General features: G+C 40.8%; 1 protein-coding gene across 2 annotated transcripts; it reads right to left on the bottom strand.

Moving 5' to 3' along the window:
* Positions 1-527: 527 nt before the first annotated feature.
* Positions 528-15,483, bottom strand: zgc:171971 (uncharacterized protein LOC569690 homolog). 2 transcript variants are annotated; one of them, XM_044178332.1, is made up of 8 exons: positions 13,907-15,483; positions 12,406-12,452; positions 12,158-12,312; positions 11,902-12,032; positions 10,682-10,793; positions 9,824-10,107; positions 3,648-3,800; positions 528-2,610 (listed from the first exon to the last, which is right to left on the bottom strand). In XM_044178332.1, the coding sequence occupies exons 1-8, from the start codon at positions 14,093-14,095 to the stop codon at positions 2,560-2,562; spliced, it is 1,122 nt and encodes a 373-aa protein (XP_044034267.1). In that variant the 5' UTR covers positions 14,096-15,483; the 3' UTR covers positions 528-2,559. The 2 variants fall into 2 exon arrangements, with proteins under 2 accessions (XP_044034267.1, XP_044034266.1); XM_044178331.1 differs by having other exon boundaries at positions 528-2,585; positions 13,907-15,084.
* Positions 15,484-24,091: the final 8,608 nt, after the last annotated feature.

Here is a 24,091-nt window from a genome sequence, read left to right as displayed (position 1 = left end):
GAAAGCTGAATGGAGTGAAGTACAGAGATATCCTTAATGAAAACCTGGTCTAGAGCACTTAGGACCTCAGACTGGGCTGAAGGTTCACCATCCAACAGGACAATGTGAATTTCCTAGAGTGGCCCAGCCAGAGCAAACATCTCTGGAGAGAGCTGAAAATGGCTGTCCACTGACGGTTGCCATCCAACCTGACAGAGCTTGAGAGGATCTGTAGAGACGAATGGCAAATCCCCAAATCCCGGCGTGCAAAGCTTGTCACGTCACAGCCAAGACTCGAGACTGTAATCGCTGCCAAAGGTGCTTCAAGAGTTAAGGGTCTGAATATTTAAGTCAATGTGATATTTCACTTTTTTCCTTTTTAATAAATTTGTATAGATTTCTTAAATCCTGTTTTTGCTTTGTCATTGAGTGTTGATTGTTGAGTGAAAAAATGATTGTTGAGTGAAAAAATGTAATTTAAACAATTATAGCATAAGGCTGCAACATAACAAAAGTCTAAATTCTTTCTGAATGCACTGTATATTGTACCATATATGTAGCAAAGTCTTGTTTCACTAACCTCTTTTGGGTGGAATTTTACATCTGTTGCACCATTATTTACAATCACAATAGGGTGTACTGACCATACCCTGAGCACACTTATTCTATAATAGTTTATTTGTGTAGCATCTCTCAAAACCAATCTTAAAAAGTGCTTTGCAAATAAACAATAAAACAGATATTAGATAAAAAGCTAAAATGTACAGCACATAAAACATAATTACATATTAGTATAAAAGACTATTATTGGTATACTAGTCAATAAAAATTCATTTTAAGAAGCCACGGTGTCCTGACAGCAAAGACACAGTCCCCTCTATAATCTAGACACAGGAACACCCAACACGTTCGTGTCTGAGGACCTGTGGCTGCGCACAGCACATAGATATGATCTGGAGCAATGAATAGCCTTAAAAGTAATCTTTATATACCAACCCACTGCTGAAGTCTGTTTATCAGGATGACATGATCTACTGTATCAAAAGCTGCACGTTATGTCTAGCAAAATAAAAATAGAAAAGTCTCTTGCATCTGATTTAATTTCTGTACTGTATTGCTTTGAAAGCCTGACTGAAATGTTTCAAAAATAGAAAGGGCTTCCAGAAACTGTAATGAAAAGATTTTGGAAATAGAAGGAAGTTTGGAATCTGGTCTGTAGTTAATATGAAAACGTTTACATCACTGTTTTACTGTGACATCTTCACCCACTGGAGGTCAGCAACATCTGGATTTATAGCTGCTGTTAAGTTGCTTAGTTTAGTTTAGTTTATTAAATATATGTCAGGGACCATGTACAAAATACATTAATCTCAAAAATTAGAAAAGATCGTTTGTACCAGATTGAGCTATTAGCTCATTTCCATCTGTGGTCCCTGGGCAGGTGAAAGGAAACAATAAAACAGAGTAAAACCTATCATCTCCACTACTAATGGACCAACAACCTACTGATACCCACACAGGCGTATGCACACACACACACACACACGTACACACACACACACACACAATAACACATTTCATAGGAATGAACACAAAACAGAATACAAATATCAAAATATTACATACATATATCGAAAGTTATAAGTAGATAGTCAAAATGTCAAATTTATGCTGACTGGTTGCTTAAAATCCATTTTTTTACTTCACAGGAGAAAATATGGAAATCTGTGCAGGTTTTCAGATTGATGGGGAGCTTATTCCATTCCTTAATGGCTGTAAAAGAAAAAGCAGATTGTGCAAAGGGGGAGCCTCGTTTAGGGACGCTACAATCTCCCCTTGAAGCAGACTTTGAAGCTCTACTCATTTGGTCAGAGCGGAGTTGGTCATAGCTCTTCAACGGTGGAGGAGCAGCATTATGGATTATTTTATGCACTAACGGCCATCTGAATACAAAAATGAGATGTCAAAGCTTAATATTACATTACATTAATACAATACATTTTATATTTACCAAGTATATCACAATGATGATACTGTCTTGATACTGTACTGATCCTTGTGGATCAGTAGATTGAGTACGATAGCATGTATTTACCACATCACAATGTGTATCTTTCCAAAAAACATGTCTCTAGCAGTGTCTTCACACCAGAGAAAAACAAAATCATTCATATTTTGACAGATTGTTTTGCTATCACAGGATTCTCAAAATTCATCTCAAATTCATAGAATACAAATAATAAAAACAGGCTACCAAGGGCAACGTACATAGCTGCCTTAAAAATCTCAGAGCAGAGGTATGGAGAATAGACATTATGCTACCAGTCATTTTTACTCCACAGTGTGGTAACAAAACGCCTCCCATCAGATCAGGAATACTACAGAATTCAAACAAATCATTACTTGTGTCAAAGAGTCTGTAACTTTCAGCCCTGTTGGGTTTCTGTGCAGTAGATGAGAGATTATCAGGGTCCTTGCTGCTGCTGTGTTGCAGCATGTCTCAGTAAAGTCTGGAAGTCAGGAGATAAGACCAGTTTGTGGTGGACATTTCCTAACACCATTATCTCTCCAGTCAGACCATCAGACAGACGCACAGATACCAGTTGCTGCAGAAGGAAGGAGAGATGGCTTCTGTATTAATAGAATAGAATACAGTTTGACACATTGGTAATAATAATAATTTATTTTTAAAAAGAATATGATTTAACTGAAATTGCCTACATTTGAACTCTACTGGGAAGATATGTATGTTTGATATACCACTTCTTTGGAGAATGGTGTAGCTTAATTTAAATTTTAATTAACTTAATTTTTCATTGTGTGTCTGATACCAGGACTCAGTGTTTTCAATGAAAATTTTTATACAAGATCCTCCCAACAAGACAAATGCTTTTCAGATGGGGATTAGAAAAGGAGGATCTGATGCATTTATTTTGATGGAATTCAAGTTCAAGTATTTTTTTGTGGGTTTTTGTGTCTATTATTATAAGTGTGTGTTGTTTGTTTGCTTTTGGGTGTGCGGGCTATGCAAATTATATAAATTGTATATTGTGTGTGTTATTTTTATCAATACAAAATACAATACAAAAACATTTAAAAAGTACTGATTGGTCAGTAGTTGGTTAGAGAGGTGAGTTAGTGATAAATTAATCCACTGCAGCATTATTTCAAAAAGTAATGAACATGAATTCATCTTAATCTTAAGTAGTATATTGAACCTCTTGCTGGATATCTAGTTAGTAACTCATCTAACTAATCACTAAAATATCTAGCTACTAACTGGCAGCAGGACTTTCTTCCTGCTGCCAGTTAGTAGCTAGATATTTTAGTGATTATTATTTGTATTAGTATTTGATATTTCCTATTTATTTCAACATAGAAACTGTCAAAACTGGTTATTTTTAAAAATTGTTTCATGAACAAGCCATGTAAATAATAGATTTTTATTAAAACTCCACATACTCCTGCCACTCTATGTGTGACCTCCTGAAGTTTGCTCTTTTGCACAAGCAAAGTGACATGACATGTTAAGAGAAATGCATTTAGAAAAGCACCCTGTGATTGACAGTTTGGCTCATAGTAAGGGACTTTGGGTGAACCTAACTGATTACTCTGCCTGTTGTAATGCAAGTATAATACATTATATGGCACACACACACACTCAGTACCTGCAGGAAAGAGAATGCAGCTCCCTCAGAGACGTCCATGACAATGTCACCCAGCTTCAGCTCCACCTTTCCTGACTTCCTGATCTGCAGTTTACCCAAAAATCCCTCTGGGAATTGTGAAAGCATAGGACAGCTCTCCTTCACCGCAGCTTCCTGAGGAGAGGCAGTGATACATAACCTGTTAATAACTGGCTGATAGTTAAATTTTTGGAATGAAAAGGCCAACAGCTGATATGTTGTAACAATACTAAATATCTGTACATTCTAGCATTTTTATGCCAAAATAAATATAAAAAGTGGTGTTTTCCTGTTGAAAATGTAGAAATTTAGAAAACTCTCTGAAACAGCCTGATATTAAACTTCTCTACTAAAAGCCCTATTAAAACCTTTTGGATATACAGGGCTCTAGTCTGGCACTTTGTGTAAACATTTTCACTGGTACATTGAGGTTTTACCTTTTCTGCGCCAGTTGGGTATTTTGGTGAATGGCTGTTAGTGAGAGCGGATGTGCAGTAAGGGGAGTACAGCTGAGTAAAGTAAGAACATTGCCTGGGTCCTGACCTTCAAATCCACCCACTCCATTAAGCTGACTCATTGTTTTGGTCTGGCATCGTGACATGAAACAACGGTTTCTCAGTTAAAAACGATTGATCCAATGAGCGCCGCAGGAGGACTAATGATTAGCCAATCAGCGCCAGGGGTGGGACTAATGCCGTTGTCAAGCTGTTGTGAAGCGTTGTCAAGCTGTGCGCTGGAACCAGAGTAATAACAACAATAGCAACCGACAAGCTAGACTCTGCTATCGAGGTGGTTCTAAATCAATTAAGTACCAATTACTTTGAAATCCGAAGAGCACTCTGCTTTGAAGCTATTTATTCAAAGGTGAGATGTTTTTTGCGTTCTCCCCGCTGGATCTGAGAAGAGTCTCATCTACTTGCCCCTCTGGTTCTTGAGGAAATGGGTTGGGAGAAGCAAATAGTGATTTTTATTTCTCCATTACTCGCGCTAATGGAGGACCAAATCAAGGAAGCTGCGAAGCTTGATTTGATGGTGATGCGGCTCGGTGTGCGATATTTTAAACAGCCAATGCTAGCTTGTTTTCGGCACCCCGAAGGCATGGCTACTGAACAACAAATGGAGGAACATGCTGAACTCCAAAATCTACAGAGAGAGAGTTAAAGAGTTCAAGTGTTTAAGTAAAGTTGTTTTATGTGCTAAAGAGGAGAGGGCAAGGATGGAGATCCAGCATTCTGAGTGAGCTTTGGAAGACTTGAAGAGCTCCAGTCTCTTACCAAAGAAGGTATGTTGACAGCATGGAAAACATTAGGAGCGGAATCAACAGTAGGTAGCTTCACCAGATGTGGTCAGTTCCATAGCTGTCTGTCTAAAAGTTGTGCTAGTTGCTGCTGCTTACTCGCTTTCTCTGCCCAAGTGTCATAGGCTCCCTGTGCACGCAAATTGCATGTGCATGGGATTACTGGACAAATCCAAATCTACTCTACAGGCTCTGTGGACCAAGATGTCGGGATTATAAAGACAATTAGGTGTACTTGGTTTATAGGCTAAAACATAATGATTTCTTTTGTGATATGTTGTCAGGTACACCTATGCTGGTATTAATGGCATCGGCTGATTTGGAGTCCCAGCGCCATGAGAAATTCCACTGAAGAGAGTAACAGAAGTGACAGTTAGCCCCAATTGACCAAATATCAGATTAGGAATGTGACAAGGAACTCATACTAATAGGAATATTTCATAGTAGTACATAGAAGTGGTATCCTCTTTGAATGGTAATGAAAACTGTAGAGTGGTTGTTGCCACAACTTCTTTATGGATGGGTTTGAACTTTCCAAATATTTCACATGGTGTGATGTTTGGTGCCCCAGAAGATGCAGAGGAGCTTGTCCAAGCAGGGCACGCAGAAATGGCATGCAGTACTTTATCACACAACACAGTACGTTCATGTGGACAAATTGGTCAGAGAACTTGTAAACCATCATAAACAGGGATGCATTAGAAAAAAACTCTATGGCTACTTTGAAAGCAACCCTACTGAGGTTGCTTTCAAAGTAACTTTCAACACTGAGCCGGGCCATTTATGTTGTACGTATTGTCATTCAACTTGTACCTGTGACTCAGGAGACTGTGCCGAGCGTCTACCCATGTATGAAATATTTGAGGAAGTGGCTTCCGCTCCCACAAAATGTAGACAGGTAGAGCCATCTGACAGAATCTTAATCAGGGACATGTTGGTGGAATTCAGGTCAAAATTGGCCAAAGACGCTACATGTCTATATACTGAAAAGTCAACATGCACTGGTTTTAGTATAAACTGAGGCTGTTTTAGAACATAGTCAGTATATATTTAATATTGGTTACATATGGACAACATTCCGGTTTTTAACTGCACCATGCCAAGGAGATACTACAGAGATCATTCGTGAGACATTTGATGACATTGACATAGATCAGTTCAGCTTCCTGGAAGAGAGATTCTTGGAGTCAGATTTTATGGGTTACTTTGATAATGATGATTATAATGGCGATGATGACGATGTTCCTGAGATGCTCAGTGACAACTCTGACGCATGAGAAAAGTGAAATGAAAGGATGTACACTAAAACAGTGTGACTGATTTTTTAATTGTCAGAATGTTGGATAAACTGATATTCGGACAGAATTATCAACTTGTTTCACGAGTGGGTGGATTCAAAGGTCTGGACACAGGGAAACTGTATCCCTCACTGAGACTGTTATTTTACAACTACAGTTTCTCATACTGTTTTATTATCTCCCTACATTCTACTTTGGAAAAAAGTGACCAACTGACAAGTCTACCTCACACGATGCCTTTTCATTATCTTAGATGTGTACCATTGCCAAACCTCCCTGTAATTAAGTTTGAAGAGCCTTCTCTTGAAGGCTGGGAAAGCTGTGTGCTCTCTACCAGGACAATTCCTGACTCACTACTTCAACCAGTCCTAAGATGTCCCCATTTTCTCTGCTATTTTTGTGAAATCCAGATGGACCAGACATCCCTATTTCTTGGTCAACTTTGTCCATTAGGTTTCTAAGGACCCCATGGGTCTTACTGATTCTTAGGACAGTGTTGTCAGGTTTGGACCTACACCTTTTAAGAATGATTTTAAGAAATGATTAAGCTGCTCTAGGTGAAGATCTAGTGGAATGTTCATGCCTTTTCCTCCCTTTCCATTGAAAAACCTGTTCCAGGTTAGTGAATGAGCCATCCTAGGTGACAAGGTGGCTTTGAGCTGCACCGTGAGAAGCAGTGTACTGTATGCAGAGTGAGTGTGCCCATAGGTCTTGTAGTACAACAAAGCCACCTTGTATAGGTGCATGAGCCTTTCCCCACCCCCCTCTTTTATAGCATCCTGCATGTCAGCTAAGAATAACCCAAATCTGAGCCTGGCTTTTGCTTGTTCTTTCACATGGTCTCAGGCACTCTGAGTACTTGACTCTGTCTTAGGGGCATCATGTGCTAAGACATGCATATTCTTCTCATGCTTTGACCGTGACATGTAATATGTGTACACCTTCTCACAACCTGCTCCCCTATATGGAAACATTGCCTTCTCTGATGGCTCCCTAAGACCATCTGCTAAATCAAGGTCTTTAAACATAGCAACAGATTCTGTGACCTCCACAACTGTCCTGTGCAGCCATGTCCTTTTCTCTTCCTCTGTGCCCTGTATCACCTCGTCAGGCATCAGACCATATGTGGAAATATGTAAACAACATTGTGTCATAGATCTTGTGCATGTTTGTGGGTATTCCATAGACAAACATTGGTTTGCATGACATCATTTCATTTAATTAAAGGGGCATTTCACCCATAATACATTTGAACTGTATTTTGTCCCAGCCTTCTGTGTAATTGATTTCCCTATGTACAAAACATTCTGTAATGTTTAACAGTTAATCCAATATTGAATATTGACACTGCTCGCTGTGTATGCATTTATTGTTTTTTGTTTAGATAACGACAAAGCCTTTGATATTTTCCTTACTATCAGCGTCTTTCAGGCCCAACTGCTCCATTGTAGCTGCCAGAAGGAGTGCTGCTGTATCTGTATTGACCAACTCCTCATAGGGATTGTAGTCTTTATGTGGTCCTGCCGTGGCATTACTGCATTTAATCTTGTTCATGTTGGGGCTTAGTGTACCATGGTCCCGAGCAGATCCTTCTTTGAAGAATATCCCATTTGATTCTGAAGAATCAAACAGGCTAGAATGCAGCATGCAACAGGCCTTTTTTTGCTTTTTTTATTACAAAAAAATCATCATCATCATTATTATTATCATTACATTTTTTAGAGGCATTTTGTCCTTTGCCCTCGCTTATTTCCTACACTGTATCCTTATTTTCTACAACACACTTCATATAAGTTTCTGACAGCATGCCAATCATGAAACATGAATATGAGGTCTTCCAGTTTATCTTTCTTACTGGCACCATCTGCAAAGGCCCACCAGCTGCTGCACGGGGAAGCTTCCCCGACGTAAAGAGGGCTGTGCTGGATCGCATAGGCTGCTCCACTGAAGATCACCGTTGCTGGTTCAGGAACGCAAGGCTGGGTCCTTGCCGACCGGCCCTTTGTCTTTGGGCAGCAGCTGAAGGACACAGCAACAACGTGGCTACAGAGAAACAGAGGCCACCGACAAGGGGCAAATATTGGAGAGCAGTTTGCGGAGGGGCTCTCGACCCTGGCGGAGAACTACCTCGCCATCCACTCCCGGGATCAAATGCCCAAGGGCCGACCCCTGGCGGCCACTCGTCCAACGCCGGCTCCGCAGAAGAAAGACATCAGCCCACAGCAACCAACACCTTCTCTCCCTCTCCCTGTGCCACACTAACCCGCCCTCTGTTCTCTCTCCGTCCCAGGATCCAGCCACTGCAGGCGCTGCTCACGACCCGCAGGGGGCTCCTCAGACGCCGGGGCAGGAATGCTGGAGGTGCAGGCAGCACGGACACTGCCGTCGCGAGTGCCAGACAAAACTACGCTCTGCCTTCGACCAAGTTATAAAGATTTATGGTCATTTGGTTTTCTTTGATTAGGGACAGGCTGTACAGTGTGAATCGTGACACTCAAGACTGGGGAGGAAATTACTCAGTTGCTGGTACCAAAAAGCTGTCAGGTAATAGTTTTTCAGGCAGCTCATTTTAACCCAATAATAAAGGGTAAAGGGTAACTACAGTATAACAAGTTGGGTTATTTTGCCACATTTCAGTGTGCCAGTGTATTAACTTACCTCTGTCGTACTGCTATGAGATGCCGGGTTGAGACGCTGGCATAGCTTCTTTTTCAGTGGTGTCTTTGTTTGCGTATCACGGTTCCTCTTCTCTTCTCAAGCCTTCCTCATTTGTGTCCGTAACGTTAAGCTCCAATTGCCATTTCTTTAGAATAATTTGCGATTCTTCAACCCTGACAAGTAGTTGAAAACCTTTGACACAAATTCTCCCAGAATAGACACTGGGACTATATGGGAGAATTACCCCAACATCACGGAAACGTTCAATTACTGGCCTCTCTTTTCCGTTTGGGCTGCAGAATAATATTCTTGAATTTGATATGACCCGCTTGATTAACAAATTAATTTTACATAGATGGCATGTTTTCTCAGCATCGCCAGACATAGTTTGTTTTACTTACTCCACTCTTAAAACCCCAGCAAAACCAAAACTGTTGAATCCGTTGTTGACTGATATGACAATTCTGTCATGGTTGACATGGCTACATATCAGTGTTGACTTAAAATGACGTTGGATTCAGGCAGATCTGTTGGTCTCTAGTGATTGGTTAGGGTAAATCGAATCCCCCTCCCCCATGGAAATCGGTTAGAGTGGAAGCAATGTCAGACTGAAGATGGAAATGGTCAGACTGAAGATGGAAATGGAATGAGTTGACAATTCTGTCTGATATCAGGCTAGGAAGAACGCCATGTGCTTAAAATGTGCACAACAATGTGCACTTAATGGCATAAAGGACACAAAAAGGCTTGAACTGGCAGCTACTCTGGATACTTTGAAACGCGTTGCACGTTTTTATATTTGCATGTATGGAATAGAAGCAACACACCACACATTATGCTGAAGAGCAACTCCAGACATGTTGCCATGCAACATCACAGTTTTAGTGTTTATTCTGTAAACTCACTTGTGCTTGTAGATGTGCAGGCCTCTTGGTTTCAGGTTTTCCTTCCTTCTTGGAAGGTTTCTCTGCTGTAGATCCGAGAGCAGCGCCCACCTTCTGTCCAGACGCTCTACCCAGCATACAGTCAGGTAATTGCATGAAGAAGAGCTCCTCTCTGCCAGATAGGCTGAGATCCTGTAGCACTTCTACCACAGATGGCTGCTCTGGTTTGGGCAGCTCTGTCCTGCTGTGGCCTGCTCTACTCTGAGTTCCACAGGATGGTGTGAACAGAGGAGGTTTCTCTGGACCTGCCAACATGACAACCATAAACACTTCAACACAATAAAGGACTGCAACAGATTACTTAATGATCATGCACAGACATGGAGCCTTGTGGTAGTTCAGGCAGGCACGTAAGTCATTTTATAGTCACATGTTCCATACCCTCTCCAATCACGTATGTCCATGGTCTATCTCTGTCAATAGGTGGTCCATATGGCGCTCATTCAGTCTGATTACAACAACACTGAGCTCTGCATCCTCGCTGCTACACTGCTGACTGCTTTCAGAAATGTAACTCCTTCCACCTCCCTAGCCTCCTCCTGTATTAGTCACATGTGAATTTTGTATGTTTCTTTAATGTGTTCATTAAATATTGTGTATCTTAGGCTCTGTCGGGCAGGGGAAGCTCAGAGATAGTCTGTGTCAAGCTTGCATCACATGAGCAATGCTACGCCGCCAAACTAAAATGCATATTGCTGCAATAAATGGTCAAAACCTTCGCGTGTATCCTGACTGCATGAGCATTTTGTCAGTAGGCATGTAATGTGACACCATTAGTGGTGAGACAGTAGTAGTAGTAGTCAGAGGTGGATTTCTCACATGTTGTGGTGGTTTTAAGTGTTTGACTCTCGGTGAAGCTGCTGGACTGACTCAGAGGCAGGTGGATGGGTTTCAGCTTGGCATCATTCCTCAGACCTGGATCATCTATGAACTATAGGTGCAACATATAATATGTTATGAACAATGATGAGATGAGGGTGATTATTATTATTGTGGATGACTGACTCACTGGTGGGTCAGTCATTACAAACTATGCTGTGCAGCTAAAAATTGTGCAAACCACAGAATTGTTCAATTGTAGTGGAGAGGAATGAGCTAAGAATGTGATGTTAAAGTCAATATTTTTATATAACAATGGCTCAGCTATGACTATGTGTAATGTGAAGGTGTCACTCAGAACCAGATATTTTTCTCAGGAGGAAACCAAATCAGAGCAGAAAGGGGAGTGAGTATTGAATATTGGAATAACACAACTACTACAGATGAATGATAATCCTGCTGTGTCTGCTGCATGTGTAAATAGGCAAGAGAGTGCTAAAACAATAGCCACAACAACTTCATGAGGTGATAATCTGTAAAATGTTGTTTTCAGCTTGTTGCACTGCCCCCAAGTGGCCAAAAAAATAATGCAGCTTTAGAGGAAAGGTTCACAATTTTTCTAATCTGTTTTAAAAACAATAGTCAGGTGCCCATATAAACATTGAAACAGTTTTTGAATGTTTGCAATTGCTCGTTTTGTTCATAGTGTCTGTGAAAAGATTACTTTCTAATGTGCTTCCAATGTACCGCCTGGATTCCAGCAGGCGCGGCTCTATAACGTCGCATCTGCGAGCGGATTTATTCCATCCTCCAAGCTACTTCATACCCCACCGGGAGCATTTCAGAAGCACAGCGGTTTGTCTACCCGGTGTTGTTGATTTGGTCCTCTTTCCTTCACTTTGGTGCTTCTACCATGGGAAAGTAGTTAAATGTTTCTGTCTGTTTTAGTTGTGTTTTTTGTTGAGCAGATCGGAGAGCTGCTTTTGGGATGCGCTGTGGTGCATTGATTGACAGGATTGAGCTCCAAATGGCTGCGATCAGCTCCAGCGGCTGCATCGCAGCCAGAATGCGACGCAGCCGTGCCCGGTGGATCCAGCTGTAAGAGATTCGGGACTGTGGATTTTGTTCCCCATCACTTACACTGGAAGCACATTAGAAAAGGGATGTTTTCAAAGAAAGTGAAATCCTTTAGGGTATAGCAGCTAGCAGGAAGTACTGACATCATCCCTCTGTATTTTAGTGAGTATCTCATCTTCATCTTCATCCTCCTCTGACTCTTTCCTCTCCTTCTTCACCAGTTTACATATAGGATAGGTGGTGGAGTCATGCAGGTCTGTAGAACCACGCCAGCCTGAACAGACAGACGTGAGACAGGGAAGAAGTGCACGTGTAATGCATCTGCAGCTGAACCTCTGGTGTGCATACTTAAATTCCACTGAAAATGAAAGGATATTAATGAAAAGAGAACTTGTGCACCTGTTTTGCGTGCGGTGTCGGCAGGACCCTGTTCAAAGATGGAGTGAGACTGGATGGTCTGAGGCCTCTCTTTCCTCCTCCCTCTGTTCTCTCTCCTCCTCTCATCCCTCTTTCTTCTCTCCTTTTTTGGAGACAAATGGATCCCTTCCTTTAACCTGGGGAAGAATCGGACATGATGTTTATAATCATTAAACATCATTAAAGACATACTGACAGCACATAATATGCAATGCTTAAAAGTCACTCACTCATCTTTGCTTTTCCTCACAGCATGGATATTTGGCTCAAAGGTTTTCTTTGGAAAAAAGAGATAAATATAAAACATTGTGAATACCAAGTGTTTCTTGGAATTCAAAACAAAAGTGCTGTAAATACATGGTACATACATTTAAAGGAGCTGTATGTGACATTCACTGCCACTAGATCTCGCACTAGAGCACCAGCATCTCAGACCAAAACAAATGGACGCTACAGCCCACCAGACTCCATTGAGAAACACAGTAATTTAAAAATAAAACTCACCAAAACTGTCTTTGTTAGTCTTACCACTGTTCCAACAATCACGACCTCTGGTTTGGTTGAAAAATAAATCCATAAAGGGACAGCTCACCCCAAAATCAAATTACATATTTTATTCATCTAGAAGAGTCATAATTGACTTTGTTTGCAGTTAGAGGTGTCCTATCAACAGTTTTACAGACGTCTCTTTTATAATGGTGATTTATGGGGATAATGCTTTTTGGGCAGCTTTTGGGGGGATTTTTCATTTCAAGTAGCCACTGAAAAAATTGAAAGCAAGGCTGAGCGGAGGCGCCCTCTCCAGTTCTCTTTATACACCCATGGTGTGATGTCGTTCTCTGCTCAGGACGTCATTACTTCACTATATCTTTACATAGCAAATAATTGTTTGCTGCATACACAGAACCTTTAATATGCTATAAATTATTTTCTAGCTGCAAGATTGAATATTACAGGACTGTGACCCTTATTTTGTATGTTAATGATGATACAGATTTTTCTTTCCAACCAGCACGATACGTTTTTTTAATTGTGACCCTCCTATTAGCGACTGCATTAAAGCAGCCATCAAACCAAATTAGTTACTTACTGAGACCCTGAAGTTGACCCTGACCTCCCTGTGAAGGAAGGGAATGTGTTATCTCACCGTGTAAAGAGTGTCACATTATCGTTTTAATCCAGTAATAAGAAGAAAACTATTATGGCCGCATTCGCCTTCAACTACGGACCAGTCTGCCTGGGGGTTTAAGGGACTCTAACTCTGTTGGGACTTTTACATAAACAAAATCAAAATTATCCTTGTTTTATTACTTTTATGTAAAACACTTTGTGCTTGAATTGTGCTATAGAAATAAACTTTGTTATTATTTAATGACACATTTGTGTTGCTATGCATTGTTTTTGGGTATGCCCTCTGTCAGTATGTGGTGATATGAGATTGGAGCCATGTCTTCACAAAACAAAAGGGAGCTTTCAGTTATTTTCAAACTTTGGTTTGCAGTATTATATTTCAGTATATAGTAAACCAGTTCAACACTAACTGTCTATGGGAAACCCTTAACTTTATATTAATTTAATACTGTAAGCCATTTTGATTTATTCTACTTGGATTCTCTACTTGTAGGCATTTGCTAACTTTAATATTAAGTGTTTGGTGTCTAGTCTCGGTGCTTTAATGCTATACAGAAAAATTCATATTCATATACACCCCTTTGATGTGTCATTCATTACCTTTGGTTTTTTGAGGACTCCCCCCAGTGTCAGGTCCCTGGTTCTGAGGGACGTCAGTCTTCCAGGTGGAGTGGAGGACAGACTCCTGACACGGCCTGGCACTCCTCTGCCCGCGGTTAAACTCAACCCGTCCCCGCTGCTGAGGCAGGAGGAGCCGGAAACACTCGCTGCATCCCCCGAGTCGGTCATTTTGTGGTCTCTGGTCCTCCTTTTAATATTTTACTGTTTTAGTGACTGTATGTAAGGCGTTTCACATAACAAAACATCTTGTTTTTATTGTGCGCATAATCAATATCGTCAGTTTGGGACGAACTGTACGCCTCTATTTTGGAAGTAAAGTCGTTACAAATCCGGCTTTTCTTAGCTGAGTGAGTTTAACGTTACTTTATTCCTTTAATGGCTCTCATCACTGACGGCGAACACTCAGTTTAAGCTAAACACAGCTCCATATACACCAGACAACTTAACAACTTAATACCCTCCATTTTGCTCTGTTCGCACTCGTGATATCAAAACATACTGCGCCAGAATGCAAAACTGTATAGTATGTACTGACAGTACACTCATGCAGACAAAAATGCTTCAGTTTTAACAAACCGGAATACCACAGTTATATGGCTATTCGGAATTATATTCTGTCTCACTGCAATGCACAGTAACGTTATCCTTCCTGAAGACTGCATACAACTAACTGTTTGTAATATCTTTAACACATCTTCTTGATCGTAACCCAGCAGTTTCCTGGCGGTGGTTGTAGAAAACATACAGTGTTGAAAAATGCTAAAAATATTTAACCAGTGACATTATTCCAGCATTTCCTTTTTGCCGTCTGTTTTACTTGTCCAGTTTAAATTTATATAATCTCTATAAACACATATCTGCAAATGAATGCAGAATCTGTAAGCAAGAGACACAATTTTGGTATCGGAAGCGTTCTGGGTTTTCTCTCTCTCGCTCGCTCTTCTTCTTCTTCTTCTTCTTCTTCTTCTTCTTCTTCTTGCGTTTTATGGAGGGTGGCTACCAGCGTTAAGGTGCCGCCACCTGCAGTGTTGGAGTGTTGACCAGAGTTACCTATCCCCTTAATCCAGGGGTTCCCAAACTTTTCAGACCGCGACCCCCAATATTAGACTGCTGACGAACAAAAAGCAAAAAGGAACACTCTAAGACAGGCTATTTTATTAACAAATTATGGACAAAACAATTACATCCCATAACTGTGAAATGCTTACAGACAGAATACGAACAAGCTGCCTGTAACACGCGTACAGCGTTGGCTGGCGCCTTGGAGCAATTATAACTTTGTATTCAGAAAAAACGCCTAATGTGATGGATGGGCGCTGTGCGCGGAGCAAAGCAGGTCCACTCTAGGTTCAATTTTGGAGATCGCCACCCGCAGATCATCTTCCACGTTAAGCCGTGACCTGTGTTTATTCTTAATGTAAGTCAGTGCGGAGAATGTATTTTCGCATAAATACGTTGAGCCAAATTGCATTAGTACATCCAACGCGGCTTTCGACAACTTTGGATATTCCAGCGCGATAGAAACCCAGAACTCATCCAGAGTCTTGCCGTCAAATGCCGTCCTCAGGGTTCGATCGGTTGAAAGTTCTATCAGAGCATCTTCTTTCATCTTTGTCCCTGTTACTCTTTCTCCTTTCTGTGGAAAAAGTCAGTGGGTTTATCTGTGAGGCTGGGGTGTTTGGTGTTCAGGTGTCTTTGCATTTTCACGGGCTTCAGAGGGCTTCCTCATGTGCGAGGACTTCGGAGCACACAACGCATTGAGGGTGTTGTACCCGATTTATAACAATGCACGTGAAACCATAGTTTATGTATTCCTCTCTGTATTTTCTGGCTTTCGAGGAGGGATGGTCCGTTTGCGGGGCGTGGGTTTGGCGGGCTGCCCTTCCAGAGGTGGAGGGTAGTCCTGGCGGCTCATCCTCTTCTCTGCCTTCTGCATTTTTCGCTGATCCCACTCTCTCATCAGCAGGCATCTTTGCTCCCTTCTCTTTTTCTTTTGATGTTAATAACCACCGTTTCATTTTTGATCAAGTTTAGATCTCAAAATAGATGATCGCTGTTTACCAAAACACTAAATGTGCATCTAGCTAGCGCATGTTGTTGTGCTGTAAATTGTGATTGACGCCTTCACTTAACTGTCGTAATTAATCGAATCAAACAAAGTTTTATTTCCAGTTTATTTTAATCATAAATTTATATCATTACAACCTTTTTTTAACATATAAAAAATAAAAATAAAAAATAAATAAAGTTTCTGGAAATCATCTCGCGAACGTGCTTTCCTAATCTCTATTTCCAGACACATGGTCCATGGTTCCACTACACCTCTTAAATCCACTCCACGATTCCTCTGCTGTGATGTCAATGCTATTGGCCTATAGTTTATTGGACTTGATGGGTCTTTCCCTGGTTTCCTTATAGAAATAATCACTGCTTCTTTCCAGCCAGCTGGTAATTTTCCCACTTCCCATACTTTATTATAAAAACCTTGCAGCTTCATAGATGCTAAAACACCTAAATGCTTTAACATTACTTAGTAGATTTCAGCCTTCCCAGGAGATGTTAGTCCAGATCTTGTTATTGCCCTCTTAATTTCTTCCATAGTAAATGGAGCATCCATGTCCCCAATCTGGTTTCTCAAAATGTTGTCAATTTCACCAGACTCATTGAAAAACTTCCCCTCTCCTCGCCAAATCTCAATATGATTTTAAACTCCACCTCTCTTCCTCCTCCATAACCTTCACTGTTCCTGATTTTCTTTGTACTGGTCCCAGCAAAATTATTTGCTCTTTTATTTCCTCTTTTCTCCCTCGTTCTTTCACTACAGGACCATCTGTCAACTTTCTCTGATTGTTTTGTTGAAAAGGTTTAACCATTCGTCGCCTCACGCTCCAACAGTCCCAGCCAGCATCCTGGTTTCCTGGATGCTGGCATCCTGGTTTGTAGTCCGAGTAGTATTGACCAATCATGTTTGAATAGGCTTTGTCACCTTCTGTGACTATTTTTGCAGCATTTCAGTCACCTTCTTGTTTGTTGCCTTTTGACTCAAATACAAATACAGCACATTAGCTGTATGAGGTAGAGTTAACTGCATATCTGTAATTTCACCTCTAGGGATGTCCCATTTTCCTCAGTGAAATCACTCTGGGGTACAGTACAGAGTACAGTAACTGTTCATGAATGAAATCGACAGCATCCTGCAGATTATAATAATAATAAATAATAACTTTATTTATAGAGCACTTATCAAAACAAGTGCTTCACAAAGAGAGAAATAAAATACCACAGTGAACGATAAAATATCAAATGTATAAAATACATAAAAACAATAAAATAAACAGACATGTCAAGGACAAGAGTGTGGTTAAAACAGTGAGTGTATTTCTGCTAGTTTTTTGAATAAATCTCTTAAGACTGTCCCTCTGGCAGAAGCCAATAAAATCTAATAATCAGATAATCGTAATACTAAGGCTATCAGTATCGATGTCAACATGAATATTAAAATCACCAACGATAATTACTTTATCTGTATTAAGGACTAAACTTGATAAAAACTCTGAGAATTCAGATAAAAATTCATAATAAGGACCGGGAGCGCGGTACACTATAACAAATAGAATTGGCTGTCGTGTTTTCCAGGCTGGGTGTGAAAGACTAAGAACAAGGCTTTCGAATGAGTTAAAATTTACTTTAGGTTTAGGTTTATTAATAGGCTTGAGTCGAAGATGGCTGCAACTCCACCTCCTCGGCCGAATGGAAAATGAGTTTCATTCTACAATGGGAGAAGAGCAAGAACTCTAAATGATATGGACTGTTTAGTTCTCCGAAGAAGGGAACACCAAAAGAACTGTAATTATCACCCAATTGTGAATCTCTTGCTCTTCCCCCCCTCTCTCTGAATCACACACACACACACACACACACACACACACACACACACACACACACACACAATCAAACTCCAACAACCCCCCTTTCTTTCCTCACCTCATTCTGAACTACAGGCTGAAGTGATGGACTCCAGATCACCAAAAGTGATCTATTCTTCCCCTTTAGCCAAGCCTGAATGCAATGTGATTTATATATTAAATCAATCAGTAACTTAGCTCATAGTAAGGGCAAATGTTGTTTTGATGTTTAGTTTAACAGTTATTTTTGTACGATTTAAAATGAGTCAGATATGAACTCAGGGCTTGTCAATCGTGTAACCATATTGCCATCTAGTGACTATGTACATCTCTACAACTATACTTATCGATCATTTAAGAGTAAAATCCAGTAATACTGATAAAATTGTGTTGTGTAATCCCCACTTAGATAGTACTAGTCTTAGAAATCCATTTTTTCTATTACTCAAGTAATCATTTGTATTATGTTGAAATTTGAATGATGTACTGTTATGAAACATTGACATATTGTTTTGTTTCTTTTAGTAATAGTACTGTTAGTTTCATACATTGTTTTTTGTGTGTATTTAATGGGTCATGGTGGAAGACAGATATGTGTTTTTGCACGTAAACTCCAGGTTAAAACTATTTTAAAACTAAGTTTTATATAAGAATTATTCTCTGCTCCGGTTAAAACATTGAAAGGAGAAGGAAGTGCTAATAACCGTTACCACGCCCACAACATGTGTCTGCATCCCTAGGGGATAAAAACCCGAAGTCCGTCGTGACGAGGTTCCCGGCTGCCACAATCCACTACCGTGGGTAGTGGAAAATCTCCAGCCCGGGCCAACACAACCCAACGTAGGCACAGCACTCCTATATAACTGGGTTGATGTCGAAATAATATTCTTAATCCATAAATCTTATCATAGATAATTTAGCATTAATTAGTAGTTACAGCTGTCATATCCTCTCATATTAATCATATCTTCTCTTTCACCATACCCTTTCATCATTGCATTATCTTATCGTCACTGATCCATAATTGCTTCCCTATTCCATTTTGATCATTATTATTTTATTATTTATCCTTTGATAGTAAATTATAGGTTAAATATTCTCATTCTTTAGACCAATCTGTTGTTATGTATGTTCATTTGAAGTAGAAACAGATGTCAATTTAATCGAGAAGTCATGGCTTCTTTATCAGACAGATTAACTGTACTGATTAACTATAATAAACTGTATCTTAATTTGGTAATTAATTTCCTCTGAGGAGGTGGTGCCCTAAAACAAGTGCAAATTTAAATAAAAGTAATAATATCTGCTACAACAGGGAATCTTTTGAGACATTATGGAGTGCCCTCTAAACTGGTGAACCTTATCAAGAATAGATATACTGGAATGACCTCTAGCATGATACATGAAGGACAGGCTATGAACCAGTTCGAGATCAAGACCGGGGTCAGACACGGTCGCCTAATATCGCTATTCTTGTTTCCACTAGCCAACCACAGGGTAATGATAACAACGGAACAAACGAAAGAACGGAATCCAGTGGACTTTGTGGACACAGTTTGATGATCTAGACTATGCAGACAACTTGGAAGGATGAGACCACAACACTTGCAGCTACCTCCTCACAAGTAGGACTTGACATCCATAAGGGAAAGACGAAGATCATGAGGATGAATGCAACCAGTTTTGAACCAGTCACACTTGAAGGCAGGAGACTCAAAGAAGTTGACAAACAGGGAGGTATAGCCTTTTTACATCTCAAGAACATATGGCCTTCTAGAAGGAACAAAACAAAATGAGAATCTTCAACTCCAATGCTGCTTTATGGCACTGAGACCTGAAGAATGACAAAGACCACAATCAATAAAGAGCAAACCTTTATAAACAACTGCCTAAGAAGAATTCTTATTATCCACTGGCCAGACAAGATCAGCAATATCAATCTGTGGACGAGGACACAACAACTACCAGCAGCAGATAAAATTGGAAGAAGAAGCTGGAGATGGATCGGGCACACACTAAGAAAGCCATTGTCAAACACCACTAGACAAACTTTGACATGGAACCCTCAAGGGAAGAGGAAAAGAGGCCAGCCAAAGAACACCTGGCGATGGAATTTCCAGGCAGACTGGGATACACCTGGTATCAGACAGAAAAGAAAGCTAACTCTGGAGGTCCCTTGTCGATGGTCTGGAAGGGGTGTCAGGCATAAGTAAGTAAGAAAGTCATGCCTTTTGGTCTAACCAACGCCCCCGCTGTTTTTTGGACATTTGTTAATGAAGTCCTCCGAGACCTGCTTAACACCTGTGTTTTCGTTTACCTGGATGACGTTCTCATCTTCTCTAAGTCTAAGCAGGAATATGTGCAGCACGTGAGATGCATTCTCCAGAGGACGCCTGAAGAACCAGCTCTTCGTCAAAGCAGAAAAGTGTGAGATCCATGTCTTGTCTTCAGGTGTCATTCCTGGGCTTTTTTAACTCTGGTAGCATCCAGCTGGACACTGCTAAGGTCAAGGCAGTGTGGTGTAATTTTATTAACAAAATGAAATGTATGTATTAATCACATAGGATGTATAACCAATCATAAGTGAACATGTGTCAGCCTACATAAGCAGGTCACAGGTCACGATGAGGAATCACATAGGAGTCACTGACATCGATGCCCCTGCACAGTAGCTCAACTCACTGTCTTCCTATCTGTCTCTTCAAGTTTGAGAGGGCATGACTTTAGGTGAGATTTACAGTTCTCTGTCCAATAGGAAGAGTACACATATTTAGGCTAGTAAGAGATAAATATTGTGTATCGGGAAGAGCCCTTCAAACGTGGTTTGGGCACAGCACTGGGTTTCACCTTGTACTGCTGATATCATTGTCTCCTTGGCCAAGCCTCATTAAACATTGCTGTGTAAGACATCCAGAGTCTCCTGAAACCTTCTTCATCATCTGAGTTGATTAGCTCACAAGAATTTCCTTCACAAATGGCATCACAAACAGGATACCCAACAAATCAGCAACTAGTAAATGCAAAATTCCTTTTATTTTGCCTTATCATGTTTGTGATTGACAGGATCAAAAAGAAAACTGTGTAATTTGTAATTCGGTTGTGAGCGTCTAAGACCTGACACAGGGTCGTAGCTCAGTGTTTAGGGATCTTTCCCTGACTGAGCCGGGCTTAACGAAAGTTAGTGTTGTCACACTAACTGAAATCTTGAGAAAGTTTCATTTGCAGGTAACCAGGCTGCCAAAACCATCAGAGGAGCCAAACATCCCTTTCAAGTGGTTGATTTTGTACTAATCAAATCTCTCAAAAAGGTGTCTTTGTCTCCCAGGTGGAAAGGCCTGTTGGAGGTGCTGCTGACAACCAGGACAGCCCATAAGGTTGAAGGCAGAGCAAAATTGATCCATGCTTCAAGGTGCAGGCCGGCTCCCCCAACCGCTCCCGAGGAGGCGGAAAGCTATGGCGATGCAAGGAGTGGTTCCTCCCGCTCTTGCTGAGCGGATTTGAGCAAGGAAATGGGAAGGAGACAGAGCAGGGCAATCCTGGCCACCCGCTAAAGGAGTTTGAGGGCTCTCTTGCTCATCAGAAATGACTGATGAACATTTTCTTCCAGCTCTATTCCGGACAAAGAGACAAGTGCCTCTTTTTGTTTTTGAGTGTCCTGTTGACGGATGTAAGATGAATGACTGTTGCGTTGCATATCCACAGCATTATTCTGGTGGTAAATGGTGGTGGGCAAGCAAAAGTGCATGGTTGTACAGCGCCATTACACAATGAATCAACACCTGACAGAGACTGCTCAGTGTGTTTCCAGGGGGTGGGGAAAGGTCAGCACAATGGTTTAGGACAGGGCAGCTGTAACTCAGTGGTAGAGGTCACTCTTCACAGTCTCCGTTGCCAGAGAGAGTTTACCTATTTTGTGGAGAAAGCGCTTATAGCTGTGTGCCTTTTGATGGAGCTCATGGTACATGTTAGCTAGCATATCTGATCCCTCTTATCAGGAAGGTTCTGCAGAGATAGCCACCTTGTATCCTCCATTACACAGAAACAAAAGGCAGATCTCAACATCACAGCAAATAGTTAGTGTCTTCATACCATGGAATGGCATATATGTTTCACAAAAGGAAATCAGATCCTTATCTAAGGTTGCTGAAAAATCTTTTCAACACTTCAAGCAAAGCCATGTTAGCTGTACATAAGGAGCTGCTGGAGGTTAAAACTATAGCTCAACATAACCTAGACTAATGTCTATCCGAGTGTGCTGCTATTTTTTGATTTCAGGTATTAACTTGTGTTGCTAATGATTTAAGCAATAATCACTATTAACTATGTAACTTGTACTCACTTAAAAAAGTTTGAAAAAATTATGTTACAAATATGATTGATCCCTTACCAGACTATTCATTCCTTTCAAGATTTTCATTACATACATTTTATTTTATAACATTTTTTGATCCTATTTAGATGGTGTTTCTTTGGTTTGAATTATTAAAGCATGATGATTGATAGAATATTTTCCATAGTCCATAGTTATAACCAAGTTCAAATCGCTGTATTACCTTTTGATATTGATTTGACGTGATTTGATATATGATGCTTGTTTGTTCACTATTAATCATTGAAGAAATCATGGGTTTTTCTCCTCATATTTGTCATTCTTGAGGTTTTCCCGGTCATTAAAAATTAAGTATAAGTTTGAGTGAATTATTGTATCAAGTTTAAGACACAGTGTCACTATTAATCGAATTACTATTGAATATGCATGCTTCTTTTGGTTTATTAAAAGTATAATTGATTATTTGTATTGTTAAGTGTATGTGTCAATTCCATTCTGAAATGCTTATGACTGATCCCAATATAGGTAAAGGGTTATAGCAGAATAACGTGATCACCAGTGATCAAAAGAGGGAATCTGTGGTGGAAATTTCCTTAAGGGGCCATTATAAGATATTAATGGGGAGAAGCAGGTCAAAGGTCACTATGACGAATCACATAGGAGTCACTTGCAACCCTGAGAAGGGAGCTGACCTTGAAACCCCTGCACAATAACTCACCTCACTGTCTTCCTATCTGTCTCTTCACGTCTGGGTTCAGTGTCTTGTCCAAGGACACTTCGACATGTGGGCTGGGGTAAGCCAGCCGCCGACCTGGCGACACCGGTGTTGTCGGCGCATTTGTTTATTTGCAAAAGAAAAGTCTGTTTTTCTTTGTAGAGGTTCTATTTCCAGATCCGCTCTGAGTCTTACATCTTTCTCAGTACAGTTATGCGCTTTGGCTATTATCTGTGGTCAGTCCTCTTGCCATGTTCACACCCTCAGTGTGGTATGTGACATGTGGTTGCAGCAGAATTTTCTTTCTTGCTGTGGAGAAGGTGAATGCACTTGATCCCAAAAATGCCACTACTCCACAAATTCGTGGCGCATCACTATGTGGCTTGTTTTTATGATCCCTGTTTCCATATTATCCAGTTTGGAGCTGTGGTACATTAGCACTCTTCTTTCTCCCTCCTTTTTCTGAAAAAGCACAGCATTAACTGCTCCAGCTTTTTCAGAAACATCAAGATTGAAAGTTTTGTGTAGTCAGGTAATGTCAGAGCAGGACCTTGTGCCAGTGCTTGTTTCGTGTGGGTGAAGGCCTCTTCTGCAGGTTGAGTCCATGACAGCTCACACAGAGTTGTGTGAGCTCGACATACACAGGAACATGGTTACGGCAATACCCTGTCAGGCCTAAAAAGGCTAACATTTGTTGGGCTGTGGCTGGTTTTCCATGTGACAGGATGGATGACTTCTGTGAGGCGGTGAGGGTGTGTCCTTCATGAGAGTTCTCGCGACCTAGAGACACAGCCATGCGTCTGCAAATTTGCACTTTTTCTCTCTTGACCTTGTACCCTTGTTCTACGAGCAGTGTGAGCAGGGAGTGTGTATCAGTCAGGCAGGCTTCAGCTGTAGGCGCAGCCAAGAGAATGTCGTCCACGTACTTTATGACCACTACATCTTGGGTATCTTGTGGTAGTCTGGTGTAAGTCTGGTCCTTCAAATTGGCCTATAAGCACTCCCGCCACTCTCTGGATTGGAGTCTCCAGCCATCGAACAGGATCATCCTCATCAGAGGAGTTGATTATTCATGTCCCTTCTCTCTTTATCTTGTTCGTTCTCGCTATCAGAGTCCTGCCACCCCAGTCCTTTTCTCTCCATTGACCCACCCTTTTTCATCCCTCCGTTCCACTGTTTTCCATAGGTCACCTGGGGTTCATCCACCAAGGGAG

This window comes from Siniperca chuatsi, linkage group LG20 (genome assembly GCF_020085105.1).
Source record: "Siniperca chuatsi isolate FFG_IHB_CAS linkage group LG20, ASM2008510v1, whole genome shotgun sequence".
Classification (NCBI taxonomy): Eukaryota; Metazoa; Chordata; class Actinopteri; order Centrarchiformes; family Sinipercidae; genus Siniperca; species Siniperca chuatsi.
This window is presented reverse-complemented; position numbering and strand designations above follow the sequence as displayed.

Bases quoted from the DNA above. Each gene is read 5' to 3' on its own strand.
- zgc:171971 (XM_044178331.1), bottom strand. From the start codon at position 14,095: ATGACCGACTCGGGGGATGCAGCGAGTGTTTCCGGCTCCTCCTGCCTC. The intron at 3,801-9,823 runs GTGAGTTTACAG...GCCTCTCCTCAG, and splicing joins CTGCACATCTACAAGCACAA to GAAGCTGCGGTGAAGGAGAG. The intron at 2,586-3,647 runs GTACTGAGTGTG...TTCCTTCTGCAG, and splicing joins CTGCATTCTCTTTCCTGCAG to CAACTGGTATCTGTGCGTCT.